Source organism: Scyliorhinus torazame, chromosome 2 (assembly GCF_047496885.1).
Source record: "Scyliorhinus torazame isolate Kashiwa2021f chromosome 2, sScyTor2.1, whole genome shotgun sequence".
Classification (NCBI taxonomy): Eukaryota; Metazoa; Chordata; class Chondrichthyes; order Carcharhiniformes; family Scyliorhinidae; genus Scyliorhinus; species Scyliorhinus torazame.
This window is the reverse complement of record NC_092708.1, coordinates 96,347,183-96,363,967: the sequence shown is the minus strand read 5'-3', so window position 1 is coordinate 96,363,967 and position 16,785 is coordinate 96,347,183. Positions and strand designations below refer to the sequence as shown.

General features: G+C 40.5%; 1 protein-coding gene across 3 annotated transcripts in view; it reads left to right on the top strand.

Moving 5' to 3' along the window:
* Window positions 1–16,785, top strand: part of psmd14 (proteasome 26S subunit, non-ATPase 14) — a 194,576-nt gene that overhangs the window by 60,824 nt on the left and 116,967 nt on the right. For all 3 annotated transcript variants that reach the window (XM_072474372.1, XM_072474380.1, XM_072474391.1), the window contains exons 3-6: window positions 7,242–7,313; window positions 7,715–7,834; window positions 7,965–8,035; window positions 8,704–8,854. In XM_072474372.1, coding sequence (XP_072330473.1) covers window positions 7,242–7,313; window positions 7,715–7,834; window positions 7,965–8,035; window positions 8,704–8,854 — 414 coding nt within the window. The remainder of the gene's footprint in view (window positions 1–7,241; window positions 7,314–7,714; window positions 7,835–7,964; window positions 8,036–8,703; window positions 8,855–16,785) is intronic.

Below are 16,785 nucleotides of genomic sequence, written 5' to 3'. Positions count from 1 at the left end.
GCAAAGCCCTCCAGAATGACTTGCATCAGCTGCTCCATAGACTGCTGGGTCGACAAACCAGAGGTTCGCCCCTCCACCATGCTGTCCCCTGTTGCAACTGCAGCCCAAGTCTTCTCTGTCTTCTTATTTCTGCCCTTAGGAACACTTCTAGTCCTTTTCTCCATGCACCAAAGTGGGAATTCAGTAGAGAATTGCCACTGACATCCGTTCTACAATTCAAGTCCGTTAAAAAATCGGGGGAAAAGGTCCAAAAGTCCAACCAAAGCGGAAGCCACCAAATGTGCGACTTACTCCTTCATAGCCGCCACCGGAAGTTGTTTCTATAAAACATTTTGATGCAGCTGGAGCTAACTTTGGTAATCCTGGTTCTACAAAGAGTGCTAAACTTGGCATTTACACGTCTGCATACATCGGACAGAATTCCAGCCAATTGTGCTGTCTGCTAGTATTAGCTATCTTTGCTAATTTATTTTGCGCTATGGTTGAATAGATTAGTGGTAACCACTTGCATTGCACAAACTTAATAGGTGATTTCTGTGGACTTGGACACGATGAATTGAAAACGGGTGAGTCGATGTCACCGTCCGCACTTCTAGCAGATAAACATGCTGTTTTCTGAATTATTACCTAATTGAACAATGACTGTTGATGAGAGATAATTGGGATAGATAAACCAATCTAACCGTTCATTAAGCTGTTTTGAGAGTTGGAGTGCACATGCCATTAGGATTGGAGGCATTCCTTGCATTTGAAGGGAATATTTAGCTTCATCTGCCTGATCTTCCTTTCATTAATTTGGATTGCCATGCTTTAGTGAAACATTTTAAAAACATTTTAAAATTTTTTTTAGAGTGCCCAATTCATTTCTTCCAATTATGGGGCAATGTAGCGTGGCCAATCCACCTACCCTGCACACCTTTGTGTTGTGGGGGTGAAACCCACGCAAACACGGGAAGAATGTGCAAACTCCACACACTGACCTGGAGCCAGGATCGAACCTGGGACCTCGGCGCTGTGAGACAGCAGTGCTAACCACAGTGCCACTGTGCTGCCCTTGCTTTAGTGAAAGATTTTGTACTTGATCTTTACTTTCCAGAAATACCCTTGAACAGTTCCACGATGTTAATGGAAGGTGTAGCATGTGAGTGCCCCATTTGAGAGTGAAGGAGCCCTCTGCTTTCTGGTAGACTCGGGTGCAAGAAGAGCTGAATGCTAGAGGACAAGTTAAAGAGTATTTGCCCGTGGCATGAATGAAACATCTGACTAAATATAGCACCAAGCAACTTTTAGCAAACCCCTCTGTGGCTGAAGTCACCAGTGAAACAAAGAATGATGATTTTTCTTATTGAGAAGACCATTCACTTCAGCTCTGAGACATTACTGCAAGAGTTGCTGAAGGAAGCATCTGTGGCCAACCATCTTCAGCTGCTTTATTAGCAACTTTCCCTCTGTCAGAAATGTCAGGAACTGTTTACCAACAATTCCAGTCTCCATTTCTATTCATAACTTTCCCCTCTCGTGAAGCAACCTGCGCTATTCCAGGAGGACCTGGATAATATCCATTCTTGGGCTCACTAACTTAGTTGCACAATCCCTCCCCATCTTCAGGAATTCACTGCAGCGTTTAATATGGTTTGACCACGGCAGTTGGTGTGGAAGGGCAAAAAAATGCCTGGGAGCCATGCCGTTGATTGATCTCCAGGAAAGGGTAGGTCTCAATATTGATAAATGGCTGCTGGTCCAAAGTGGTGTACAACCCAACGGGGGTGCAGCTTGTTTCCATGCATTTGAGAAGGAGTGGATTGAATGTGCACATGGAATTGGGAACAATTAACAAGGGAAGGCCAGAGACCGAGTACTCTGACAAGTGGTGTGCAGCCTGAATCCTAAAAAGCTCTCCAGTATCTACAGGATTCATGTTGGGAATGTGATGTCATACCTACCGCACTGGGATGGGTGCAGCTGCAGTGCACTAAAGAATCTCAATACCATCTAGGGAAGAGCAGTACACTTGTCAGTTCTGTGCCATTTGACGCTGTATTGATGCATTTTTGGATACAAAGGGAATTGAGGAATATGTTGAATAGTGCGGGAACGTGGAGTTAAAGTTCAAAATCAGCTGTGATCATCTTGAATGACAGAGCAGAACCAAAGGACTGAATGGCCTACTGTTATTTCTTATGCTTTTATATCCACCACATCAACCACTGATGTATTGTGACTGCAGCCCTTAAGAAAAATTAAACAGGATCTTCTTTTCTTGGAGCGCCATCGTCACAAGGATGACATGAGTTCAAGTTCCACCACCACAATGTCAGGGCAGCTAGGGTTCGGTAATTTAATGTTGCCTTGCCAGCAGCATCTACCATAAGGGTAAAGATTCAACCCGAGAATATATCTTCTGCATGTTAAAACTTCGATAAACTTATTCTTTGTAATTAATCTTGCTTATCCAATATATTCAATACAAAGGAATACATTTAAATGAACACAAAATAATATTTCTGATATTGTGTGGAGGCCAATGTTGTGATCTGTGCCAACTCTGAGAGCTGGAGTGGCAGCTGTGCCTTCTGCCCCGCCTGTATCCTGAACTGTTTCAGTGGCAGTTGGTGGTACAGGGGCAGATGTGTTGGACTCGCTGCATCTATCAGGCCCAGACAACACTAACATAAATTCAATTTGTTTTTTGAAAAACATACTAGACTAGTTCCTTTTAGAACTCCCTTTCTTGCACCATTACTATTACAAAAACTACCAAAAATATGGGTAATGGGTTTCTTTCCAAACTTATCCTGTTCTGTAGTTGTATTTTGTGTTCATCAAGATTAACTATGTTTGCATTGGTGATTTAAAACTTTTTTCTACTCCGGTGGAGAACCCAGTTAGCATCAAACATGCTCAAATAAACTACAGCATGGTCAAGAGCAAACCTACCATAGCGCTCCTGCATCTCAACAATGTTCTCAATTTAAATGATCCCTTTATTTTATTTAAAAAAAAATTCCAATTAAGGGACAATTTAGTGTGGCCAATCCACCTAACCTGCACATCTTTGGGTTGTGGGGGTGAAACCCACGCAGACACGGGGAGAAAGTGCAAACTCCACACAGGCAGTTATTGGGGATGGGATTGAACCCGGGTCCTCCGCGTCGTAGGCAGTAGTGCTAACCACTGCACTACCGTGCTGCCCTAAATTATCCCTTCAAAATGTATTTTGTGGTGCTTTCCATTTTCCATCAGCCATCATTTATGGTGTACCTAAAAGGAGTTTGTCCATATTTGGACACAATTTGGCAGTTAAATGCTAAGACTAATTTCAAGTAGGATCATGCAGCTGGCAAAGAAGAGTTTCATTTATTCAACCTGTCTTGAGTTGAAGCCCAGATCACAAAGGTGTTAACCCATTTCATTATCCAATCTTTACTGCTTTGAAATTATAGTGAATAAATAAAAGGCCCTTAATGAAGTGGCTCATCATTATCAGATCTCTGACCTGCCGAGTTCTTGATTATCTTTTGAGCAGTTGACAACAGAGCAAAGGCAGGAGTTAGAAAAATCAGAGTTGTTATGATGACACTTTTGTGTATATCATGATAACTAAAGATGAACAAAGTAGTAGGTTGCCTATTTGTCATGTCAACTGGAAAATGCCACTTGGAAATGGAATATCAAGCTCAGGGGAAACTGGATTTAAGAAAAATATTGTTTTTTTTAAAGTGGATGCTGTGGGCTGCTGCTGGTGAAATTAGTTGTTCAGTGGCCGCCTTGTTGGTTTGTTGAGTTAAATACATCAGATGGGAAGTCATGTTTATGGTTGACACCATGTTTGTTTTCTCAGTCCGTGGCTTTGATCTTGCGCCCAAAGTAAATCAGAAATCAAGAATCGAAAAACTTGTTCGGGTTGCCATGCAGAGGAGTAGCAGCAAGTAAAAGCAGGCTACAGAAGTTAAAAATTAACATTAGGTTTGTGGGAGTTGGACTTGTCTGATTTTTAGAACAGGTGATGTTGGAAACTAGTCGATCTGTTTGGAGAAGTAATCTGATTTCCAATTGGGTATTTTAAGATCATCAGAATTATGTTTAATGATTGGCCGTTCATAAAGTGTACTGTAATCCTTTCCCATACTGCATTAGACTGAGAAAAAAGGGAGAATCATACGAGTTATCTGTCAGAGTGAAAAATGGATGTTGTTGTTTTCTGAGAGTCCTCTCCATGGTTGATCCTCTTCACTTGGAAGGCCCAGTCCCCATTGAACCTTTAGGAGGGAAAACAGCACAACTGAAGGACTTCCGAGAGAGGCAAGCTTCAGAAGGGAGATGTCAAAACTAATGCTATATTCCACCCCCCCCCCAGAATTATTTTTAACTTATGAATTACATTCAAAATGTTATAGATTCAGTAACATTAAATTACATTCATTAATATTTAGAGGGGCATGGACAATCAAGTTCAGATATCATATAATGAAGTGGCTAATTGAAAGATTTATTTATTTAGAATAAATTTAAAGTACCCAATTCATTTTTCTTCTCAATTAAGGGGCAATTTAGCGTGGCCAATCCACCTACACTGCACATCTTGGGTTGTCGGGGTAAGACCCATGCAGACACTGGAGAATCTGCAAACTCCACATGGACATTGCCCCGGGCTGGGATCAAACCGGCGCCGTGAGGCAGCAGTGCTAACCAATGTGTCACCCCACCTAGCTGAAAGATGAAGTGAGTGCACAAGAGCATGGTATGTGGATCTTGAGAATGCATTTGGTAATGGCCTCACCTGATGATACCAGGGATGAGAACTATAGTTATGAGGAAGGACTTGAGATGCTCGAGGAAAAAAAAGCCTATTGAGAAATTTAGTATGGACTTTCGAGGGTTTTGATAGGTTAAGTTCAAAATGGCAATTTTGAGTAATCGCTGATAACAGGGTCATAATTGCAAGTGAGGAAAAAGGTTATAAATTTCTTTATGCAGATAATTCTTAACATATGGGTTCATTGCCGCATGATGTGGTTGTAGCAGAGATCTGTGCATCTCTTCAGGGAAAAGTGGATAAAGATTTGAAACAGAGAACATACTGGCTATAGGGAGAGAGCAGATAGGTCCTATTATGTTAAAAATTATTCTGACAAGCCGCACAGTGGTTAGCACTGCTGCCTCGCAGCGCCTTGGACCCAAGTTCGATTCCGGCCTTGGGTAACTGTCTGGAGTTTGCACATTCACCCCGTGTCTGTGTAGTTTTCCTCCGGGTGCTCCGGTTTCCTAACAGTCCAAAGAAGTGCAGGTGAGGTGGATTGGCCATGCTAAAATTGCCCCTTAGCGTCAAAAGGTTAGGTGGGGGTTACAGGGGATAGGGCGGGGGAGTGGGCCTAGGTGGGCTGCTCTTTCAGAGGGTCGGAGCAGATTCGATGGGCCAAATGGCCTCTTTCTGTACCAAATGGCCACCTCTTCTGCTTTAAACACTTTTTGTTCCATAGTTCCAACTGTATGGAAAAACTAAGGCAGTAGCTGAAATAAATTGTTGACTATGTTAGTTTCTGATACCGAGAAAAAAATTAAGATGTTGAATTGTTTGGTTTTGTGGAGGTCCTCAATCCTTGACAATTTTCCTGATCTGCATTTGATCATTGTGATATTGTTAACATAACAGCTAATGGTTAATTGAATAAATCAGAATCCTCTGATACTTGATTTTTGTGTGCTCTGAATGGCTAGCTGCTACCCTGCACATTTTATGTGAAATTTGAATTCTGTTGAAATCTGGAATTAAAAGTCAAATGGTGGCCATGAAACCATTGTTGAGTGTTTGTAAACAAACATCTGGTTCAGTAATGTCCTTTGAGGAAATCTGCCATAATCTACCTAATCTGGCCTACATGTGACTCCAGATCCACAGTAATGTGTCTGATTCTTAAAATGCCCTCTGAAATGCACACAGTTCAAAGGCAATTAGGGATGGGCAATAAATGCTGGCCCAGCCAAGACATCCTTGAATAAATAGAGAAAATAAATGCACTGTATGGTAAAATTCTAATTCCACCGGTAGTTTGAAGTGTGATCTGAAAATGAACAAACTCGGTAACCCAAAGAGATGATCTTACTTTCCAGTTAATGGATTAATTCTTTATAATTTGAAATCAAAGTTAAATTGCAGTCTTGGGTTTTGAGAGGACTATACATGAGACATTTGAATTGTACACTAAAGGTGGTGAATGTTTCTTTCATGCAACAATGCTGGCCGTGTTTTGCACAGAAGTATGTTCCAACATAAAAATCACTCTTTGTGTAATATTTAAAACAAAACTGAAATTTTGTAAAATTGTTTTTGAGATATATATTTGCGACTAATAAACATTTAGTAATAAATACTTCAAAATAGCTGAAAAGAGCTTCATTGTTTGAATGGCCCATAGGCATCTTGTGGTGTATTTTGTTCGCAGCTGTTATATCTAGGGAATATTGGTGCATTTTCTCAAGCTGCAGCTCAGGCTGTTACCTGTAAAGTGCTCCTACATCCCTCATCTGGTTGTCTTTTGGCTTGTAACCGCAGAGGCTGAAGGCAATTGCAGTTGCTATTGTACAGATTAATGATGCTGGTCCAGTGGTGTTTACATTCACACTGTTGTTAGAACCACACAGGTAATTGCCAGATCAGACATTGACAGTTGTGACAGGATGAAATGATGTGGGTTGCTTTGTGAGCACACAACCAGGTGCTTATTTAAGATGATCAGATACCCACTTTTACCATATTTATGTGCTATTAGTGGCATCTTACGATCACAAGAATGCAGCTAATATCCGTAATATTTCCATACCCCATTGTGAGAATGATTGCAGTTTCTAAACATAATCAAAGAAAAAGTAGAATTTCTTTTGTATTCAGCTTTTAAGTAATTAGTGATATTGTACAAAATAATTTCCTTTTTCAGATTATTTTTATATAAAATTATTTGGGTGTTCAGGTGAGGCTAGTAGTTAAACTTCAGTACAAAGTGAAGTGCTTATGAACATTGTAACGAAGGCTTCGTCTAAAGTTTAGGTTCACATTTGGCGAATGTAAAATCTGGTTTAAAATTTGAATGCCCCAGTGTTTGCCAGAGTACCTACATGCTACATATTAGCTGCAGCATTTAAAAATGAATCACCTAAGGAGGTAATTCAATGAAGTTTGTCTTAATAAAAATGGAGCTTGCTTTTGGAAGATGTTAGTTATCAATATCTGTCTTGTGTTTTAGGGTCCACCAACTGATGCCCCAGCCGTGGATACAGCAGAACAGGTTTACATATCTTCTCTTGCTCTGCTGAAGGTAAGATTGTAGGTTTGTTGACTCTTTGATCATGGTAATAACATATTGTGGTTTGGAATGTAATGACACACAGCAAGTAAAATAATATATTTGACATTCTATATCTTAATACCATTTCTAGATCACCACATTTACAATTTTGTCCTTGTTAATATTTTGGCTCCTTTTGTATTTTACGCATTTAGCATTCCATTTTTAATGCAGTAAATGTATGTTGTTTGTCTTCGGAAGAGTGTAGTAATACAAAGGAAATCAAAAATGCAAACACAAAACTGAAAAAAATAAGTTTTCAAGATGTACTGTAACATCGTAGAATTTTACATCTGAAAAAAGTTATTTTCTCTTTCTGGGTTAAAAACGCTGAGAGACATTTTTTTGGTGTGCATTTTGGTGATCTGCAGATGTTGAAACATGGACGGGCTGGTGTTCCTATGGAAGTAATGGGCCTGATGCTGGGCGAATTTGTTGATGACTATACAGTCCGAGTTATTGACGTATTTGCTATGCCTCAGTCAGGCACGGTGAGTCACATTTTTGTTTATTTTGTCTGAGAAAATGTGACTTTTAATATCATTTTTCTATTATCAAATTTGTCCCAAGTTTAATTTTAAGCAATTGTTTTTCAAAGCTGAGTAATTTGCATTTTTCCAGGGTGTTAGTGTTGAAGCAGTTGACCCGGTTTTTCAAGCCAAAATGTTGGACATGCTGAAGCAGACAGGCAGGTAGGATATAAAATCTCCTTATGTGGCAAAACTAAGGTCACCATAAATATGTGTCAGCAAAATATCCTTTTATTCATTTACAATTTAATTTATGCAACTGAGTTATATTTGTTTGCAACTTATTACAAATTGTTTAAAGTTCTGAAGTTGATTGCTATTTTATTTTTTATCTCTTTGCAGTTTCATTTCATACCTATCAACAGTTGTCACACGCTTGTTCAAATACGTTCACTGTGGGGAAAAAAAGCTTAAAAATTAATGCTAACAAAAGGCTCAGCAGCACTGCAGAATAGTGTAAATTGCTTCTTGACTGAGTTCCTGGTCCCACTGCTGCTTTAATTGATATTTGAAGGGTGGATATTTACTCTCAAGTGCTGAAAGGGTAAAAACTGGCTCAGGGAAGGTGTGGTAACAGGGTGAAAAATTGAAAGCATGATCTACCACCGCTAATGCACATCTTTTTAATGATAGCGCTTGTATGACACACTTTCTTCACTTCCACACCATCATAAATGTATGTTGAATGAGTTCCCATTTTTCGTACTTTGTAGTATTATGTTTGTGTTTCTATTGTTAAGCTCTATTCATTTTTGTGATTTCCTTGTTCAAAGTGCTAGTTTGCCTTTTATTTCCAAATTAAAAACACTTAGCCATTTGCTCCGTTTTAGACCTGAAATGGTTGTTGGCTGGTACCATAGTCACCCTGGCTTTGGATGCTGGCTTTCAGGAGTTGACATCAACACTCAGCAGAGCTTTGAAGCCCTGTCGGAGCGAGCTGTTGCCGTAGTAGTGGATCCTATTCAGAGCGTAAAGGGGAAGGTATGATCATATTCTTAGTAAATACATTACTTCTCTGACATTAAAACCCTTGATTGTCAAATGCACACAATTAATACTAATTCTTTAAAGTATTGGAAGCCCTCTGTAGTGTTCAGAATATACACCAATTATATTCATTAAAATGATGAATGTTGGTTTATTGTTGAAGTAGAATTAGATATGAGCTGAGCCATATGCTAATTGATGGTTTTCCTTGAACTTTCCCATCGCAAGTATATGTTAAATGTTTTCTTGTTTTGATATTATATGTTCTTTTGAGCTTGAGCGAATATATTGCTATGCTCCATTTGTATTTATTTATTTCCTTATCCAAAGGGTTATTTAACTCCTCTCAAAAAAAACACATTTGTTCTATGATATTTTTACTTATCGTCCTGTTTCTTCAAAAGATGCAAATCAATTTTGATCCTTCAGAGGCTCATAATAGAATTCTGAACATGTGGTTAAAAATACCTGCTATACTACGTGGAAAGAACTTTGCAATTAAAAAAAAAACCTTTGTAGCAAAGATTGAGTTGTAAAATAGTTAATATTCAGATGCCAGGCCCATGATATCAACGTCTGTTAATTGTTTTTATATGTAGAAAAAAATGTCACATTTACCTGTGAGATGAACATTAAATATTTAATGTTAATCTTTGTTTGTCAAATTACTTCTGATTAGCAGGTGTAATGCACAATTAAAAATAATTATTTTTGGGCTAGATGTAAATGTAATATGAATAGAGTAAACAGGATATATTTTAATGAAATGGATATCATCAATTTTAAAATCAGTACAGTACATGTACGTTATACTTTACTATGTCCATTTCACTGGTCACTTTCTAAAATGTAACAATTTTTTTTTGCTTTTACAATAGCAATTTGTGAGCATTTGAGTGCCCATACATTTCACACTTCAGTGGCTTGATTGCAAAGCTAATGTCCTGCATTTGTTAATTCTTAAATAATAAAACATTTCAATAGTGAGAAATTAACTTGCTGAATATAATAGAAATATGAGGCTGATAGAATCTGATGAATGAATTAACAATTTGTTAATTCTAATTTGTACAAGAAAGTTAAATGATTTTCTGACCGTTTTCAATAATCTACAAGTTATTTTAATGCATTCAGAAGTAGATAATTGGAAGTATTTAACATTGACACGGAGATAGTTAAATTACAGTTTGGGTTGCTATTCACCTTTGTTGTAGTCTGTTTTTGCTGTTGTTGTTCAGTTCCTTTCTTTTTTTATTCTCTTCTGGCCCCATATGCCATTTTCCTATTTCCTGCCTCATGACAGCAGGGAGCAGGTCTATTATCACCTTCACAGAGCTGTCTGCAAATGTGAGAGGCAATTCGATTTTGCTCTACCACAGGGTGGGTATATTATAAAGAGTGCAGAACATAAAGAAATTGACTAGGTGGTTTACTGGCTTAAACTACTGCTGAGGTGTCTTGTTACAGCATGTATTGCCATTCTGATATGGAAGTTAATGAAATTGTGAACTAAAAAGACAAATTATTACTTTAATATTTGAGAGAGATGCATATGTTGCTTTTCGTGACTGTTTTCTTAATCGCATGCGAGTCATTAATCATATATTAAGGAGCCCGATTGTGAATTTTTAAAAGTCTGTGTATACAAGGTACGTTAGGTGGTTAATACATGCTTTTACTTTGAAAGGTGTCTGTTATTGAGGTTTTTCCCCAGAGCAGAAGTATAGCACATCACATTGTCAGAAAATATGTTAGTACCACATGAACCCATTGTCTACTAAACTAAATTACATCAAGTTATTTTACTGTTGTACATTATTCATTACTAGGAGGCATTTTCTGGCTTTTTTTGCATTTTTTCTGCAGTTTTTTGATTTGTCTTATGGGTTTGTCTTTGTCTCAGTTTTGCAATTGTAAGGAGAACAGGTTTGACCCGTAGCATGCTGGAAGAAATGCTAGTTGAACTGATTGTCTTGGTAACATTAGTATTTTTTGCCGTGGTATTGATAGAACTTTGATGCAAAGTATTTATAAAAGCTGTGCAAATACAAAATATTGGACAAATTAATATTGGTTTGTGCTCAAACAATTATTCCTGCTGCAATATATGCATAATAAATATATCCTGGTTACAGCATTCATTCAGGCCTTACAATACCAGAACTGATTAAACTGTCAGCTTTCACCCTGTATGCATTTTATTTGCTTTAGAATGTTGAACTAAACTGTCTGATTTTATACACTAATAACTGATTTGTCTATATTGATTTCAAACAGTAATATTTCTTTGTGCATTTAATTCAACTGTAGTCTTTTTTATTTAAAAAAGCTTAGTTTTGGTACAGTAAAGCCAGAATTATAACCTGTTGTACTGTGGGTTCAGCCTTGTTTAGTCCCTGTTATGAAGTAACATACGTGAGAGATGCACAGTTACCACTTGAACAGCACAAAATGGTCTCTCGTGGGAGAAAATTCTGTGCTGTAATACCAGATGGTGATGAGGAATTGTTTGTTCTGCATTTAAATGGTTGATTTTTATTTTAAACTGATATATTTTTTTTATATTCCAAGATTATTTACAAATGTTTAATGCAGTAATATTTTGTAAAGTGTAGGTGTTTTATTCTACTGAATGAGAACATAAGAAATAGAGCAGGCGGATGCCATATTGCCTTTTGAGTCTGCTCTACCATTCAATAAGATCATGGCTAATCTGATCTTGGCCACAACTCCACATTCCTGCCTGTTTCCCCACGTTGGGCACTATCCATTTTATTGTCGCCCTATTATGTATTTTTCTTTTCATGCGCAAAATGATCTGTTTCAGCTGCACGCAGAAAAATACTTTTCACTGTACCTCGGTACACGTGACAATAAACAAATCCAATCCAAATGTTTTGAACTATAGGTTTATTTCAACCTTGAATATATTCAATGACTCAGCCTCCATGGCTTTCTGCGGTAGAGAACTCTAAAGATTCACAACATTCTGAGAGAATAATTCCGTCTCAAATAGGCGACCCCTTATTCTGAAACGATGCCCCCTATTCTAGATTCTCCCACGAGGGGAATCTTTCTTCCCGTATCTAGCCTGTCAACGCCCCTCAGAATCTTACATGTTTCAATAAGATCACTTCTGGGCGGCACGGTAGCACAGCGGGTAGCACTGTTGCTTCATAACACCAGGGTCCCGATTCTCGGCTTGGGTCACTGTGCGGAGTCTGCACGTTTTCCCTGTGTCTACATGGGTTTCCTCCGAGTGCTCCGGTTTCCTCCACAAGTCCCGAAAGACATGCTGTTAGGTAATTTGGATATCCTGAATTCTCCCTCTGTGTACCCGAACAGGCGCCGGAAAGTATAGACTAGGTGCTTTTCACAGTAATTTCATTGCAGTGTTAATGTAAGCCTGCTTGTGACAATAAAGAGCATTATTATTATTATTCTGAACTTCAATGTGCATAGATCCAATCAGGTCCACTTTTTCTCATAAGATGAATCTCGAGAATCAACCACTGACCTCTGAACTGCCTCAAATGCAGATGTATCCTTTGTTAAGTAAGGAGATCAAAACTGTACGCACTGCAACAGGTGTTGTCTCACCAATGTTCTGCATAGTTGTAGCAAGCAACTTTTATTACTCCCCCCAACATTTCATTTGGCTTCTTAATCAGTTGATGTACCTGCATGCTAACCTTCTGTGATTAATGTACAAGGATGTCCTGTACTGTGGCATTCTGTAATCTCTTTTCATTTAAATAATATTTTGCCTTTCTATTCTCCTTACCAAAGGGAGTAACCTCACATATTTCCACATTATGCTCCCACATTGCTCATACTCCAAATTAGTGGTTTCTTGATTTTAAATTTGGTTATATTTTTCTTCTACTCCTTTTACAGTTGTGTCTAATTTATGCTAATCGGCCCAATTTCTGATCTGCGATCTCAGCAGTGCAACAGTTCAGGTGTTACAATTGCCCATCGTGCTCATTGGCTATGGAGGGGAAAATAAACAGTCATGGTTCTGGCTTCCTATTGCTTTTCAGATGCCTCCTGCTGGAAAGTGGGTGTGCATGTGTGTGTACATTGGGTGAGAACATGATCAGACTGATTTGCAGTCTACAGAAGGAGGCTATTTGACCTATTCTAACATCATTAGTGCTGGGTCTTCAACTGATGCTATCGAATCTCCACATTGTTTTATTTTCTTCCTTTACAAATACTTCATTCCCTTTCAAATGACATTGGTTCTGTCTCAATATCGACTTGTTCCATGTTCTAATAACTTGCTACCTGAAAACATTTAATCCAATATCCCTTTTTATTGTGCTGATAATGCTGGTTGATAATCCTGGTTAAATTTAGCTCCCTTGTTGCTTATTCTCCAAACTCTGGAAATAATCTCTCACCATTTACACCGTCTGCAGACCTGTATTGCATAATGTTCTTTGTCTTGGTGATAGAAGCTATACTTTTCACTTTTGTTTCCTAAACTGTTCACCTTTAGACCTTTGCATGTGCTCAGTCTGCTGACCTAGCTTCTTGACATTTCATGCATTCTCCCTCACATGGCTCGTCTCCCAGAAGCAAATTCAAAATCATTCCTCATGTCCTTATTTCGATAAACCAAAAACAAAAATCTCAGCACAGAATCTTGGAGCACACCACTGCCAACATCCCATCAATCTGAAAAAATACATTTACCCCTACTATTTATCTTTGCTCCTAGCCATCTCTCTATCAATGTGATCTACCCCACGTAGCCTAACCTTTTGTAAGAAGTTTCTTATGGCACTTTAACAAATGCCTTCAGAAAGTTCATCTTTTAAACATTTGTTGTGTTATCTGTGCAATATGATTTTGTTAAAAAATTTAAATCATGCTTGTCCTGTCCTTTACAAGTCACACTGACTCGCAAAATGGATTACTTTTAAATGTTAACTAATGTTAATTCCTTCTTGGATGTTTACTCAATCCAAAAAAGAGAATTTCCTGGTTGTTTCTTCCCCCTGCCCCTCTTTTTATAGAATGTGGTGTAAAATTCACGACACTTTGTCGCTTGGTGATTTCAAAAATAATTTTCTATCATATCCAGTGTCAGATAACTTTTTTTTAATAAGACATGGAAATTACAAACTGGACTTTTCAATAGAAAAAGAGAAAAGAAAATCGTAAATGGTGTCTCTCATGACCACCAGACATCCCAAGACAATGAAATAGCTTTTGAAGTGCAGTCAATGTTGCAATGTTGGAAACAGAAATAATGCATTTTATTACAAACATGTATCAAAACAGGTTACAGCAAATAAACGCCCCGGGAAGCATACTTCCCAGCAATCAACTATACAGTCTGTACAGATTTCCGCCCCTTTTCACCCCCCCGCACAACGAACAAGCCCTCAAACACTGTCACAAATATTCCCCGCCTTTCCTCAAACCCCCCTGCGTTTATCTTCTCTAATCGCAGAAAATCGTACAGGTCACCCAACCAAACCGCTACCCCTGGTGGCGATGCCGACCGCCACTCCAGCAAAATTTGCCGCCGTGCAATCAGAGAGGTGAAAGCCATGACATTGGCCTTCCTCCTCTCCACGAGCTCCGGCTTCTCTGAAACCACAAATACCGCCACCAAAGGGTCCGGGTCCACCTCCTCCACTATCCTGGCTAAGACCGCGAACACTCCCGCCCAGAATCTCCCAATTTTTTGCAATCCCAAAACATGTGCGCGTGATTCGCTGGCCCCCGCCCACACCTCTCACACTCATTTGCTACCCCCTGAAAAAAACACTCATTCTCGCCCCAGTCATATGCACCCTGTGCACCACCTTAAACTGTATCAGGCTCATTCTTGCACAAGAGGAAGTCCTGTTTTGAAGGATAAATAATTGGCCACAGTACTGCTCTTCTGACTTCTGCTCTTCCGACTTCCGGTGATGGGGATGTGCTGAGAAGTCACACATCAGATGGCTCTCCTCCCATAAACCTGAAAAATAGTCTCTTTGTGCCCGAAAACGCCCGTTAACACCACAAAACATCCTCACACCACTACCAAAACACAAGAAGGAAAAGATGCCACACAGCAGGCAATCTAGAGGACGAGTGGAGACCAGGAGCAGAAAAAGTCTGAACAAACAGGTGACTGGACCAGCCGACGCACAAGGCGGTGAAATTCGGGCATCGCCAGAGCGAGAGGGACCGGCCTGCCGCACGAGAAGCCCCCCCACAACAGGGGATGGGTGGAGGATGTTTCTCTCAAGAGAATTGAGAGAGTATTGGGAGGAAACAAAATCGGACATCCAAGCTGCAGTGAAGGGTATGGTTGCCGAAGCTATGGTGACCATGCAGGTGGCCCCGAACAAGGCAGAAAGGTGACTGGAAGCCCAGGAAGAAACAATCAAAGAGCTGGAAAGGGCTATAACAGACCAGAACGATCAAATTATCGTCTTGGAAAAGGAGGTTACAAGGTTCGTCGCTACACAAGGGAACCTGCAGGGAAAATTGAGGACCAGGAGAATTGGTCGAGGCAGCAATTTATACGAATTGTGGGCCTGTCGGAGGGGATCGAAGGTAGGAACCCCACAGACTATGTAACCCAAATGCTGGGCAACCTGGTGGGAAGGGAGAGCTTCCCCAACCCACCAGAAATAGACAGTGTGCACCGGTCGCTTCAACCAAAGCCCAAAACCGGGAACAGCCGAGGGTGATAACTACCAAGATGCACCGGTACCAGGACCAGGAAAGAATCCTGTGCTGGCCAGGCAGTCCTGCAAATGGCAAGGCCACTGGACCCGGATTTATCAGGACATTGGGGCTGACCTGGACAAGCACCGAGCCAAATTTAATAAGGCGAAGGCTGCACTGTATAGAAACTGCATAAGGGTTGGGATGCTGTACCCAGCCAAGCTCGAGGTCACATTCTAAGGCTGGGAGCACTTTTTCACATTTCCTGCAGACGCAGACAAGTTCATCGTGGTGAACGGACGGAAAAGCGGCGGCAGGGACAGTGATGAAGGGCCCACAAGAAAGAGACTCTTAATGTTTAAGTGTTAAATTGTTTTCTTTTTACATTCTGTACAGCCAACTGTGAACCATCACCATAGCAACCACTTTAAGCGGGAGTGAACTGCCTCGTTCTGGGAGTGAGAGTGTTAAGAGAGGGAGGTATGAATGAGCACAGCAAAGCGCAGGAGAAAGTGAGGGGAAGGCAGATAGGGAGTCCAGAGATCGGGCGACGGGAGGATGTACAACTAGCCCCAGGAAGGGGGGCCACCACACTAGCGAGGTAGCTAACACCGGGAATCATGCAGGAGAGAGAGGCCGCAGTGCGTCGCCCGCAAGAGGGAAAGCGCCTGGCGGAGGAGGGGGCAGACATCAGTTACAGGGGGACAACTAGGAGAAGAAACAGGGGAAACGACGGCGTAACTACAGGGGGGGGGGGAGAAGAAGACGGGGGGGGTGGGGGGGGGGGGGGAGAAGAAAGCACAAGGGAGAGATCGGTAAAGAAAGATGGAGGGCATTCGGCTGTCTACAACAGGCCACACATGGCGAATTGCTTCAAGCAACCACTTTGGAGTGTCCCTGAACAAAGGGAAACCCCAGAGTGCAGGGGCTCACCCACATGGTGAACTCACAGTTGGTGGCTATGTTGGGTGCCCCCTGGACAAAGGGAAACCCCGGAGTGCAGGGGCCCATCCACCAGAGAAGTATGGTAGATCCCGCAGGGGCAGGGGGACAGAACACCCCTATCAGGATAGTCCCCTGGAATGTCAGGGGACTTAATGGACCAGTGAAAAGATCCAGAGTCTTATCCACCTGAAAAGAATGAAAGCCGACAGTCTTCCTCCAAGAAATGCACCTGAGACAGAAGGACCGACTGCGGGTAAGGAAGGGCTGGGTGGGACAGATGTACCATTCCTGCTATGGGAAGA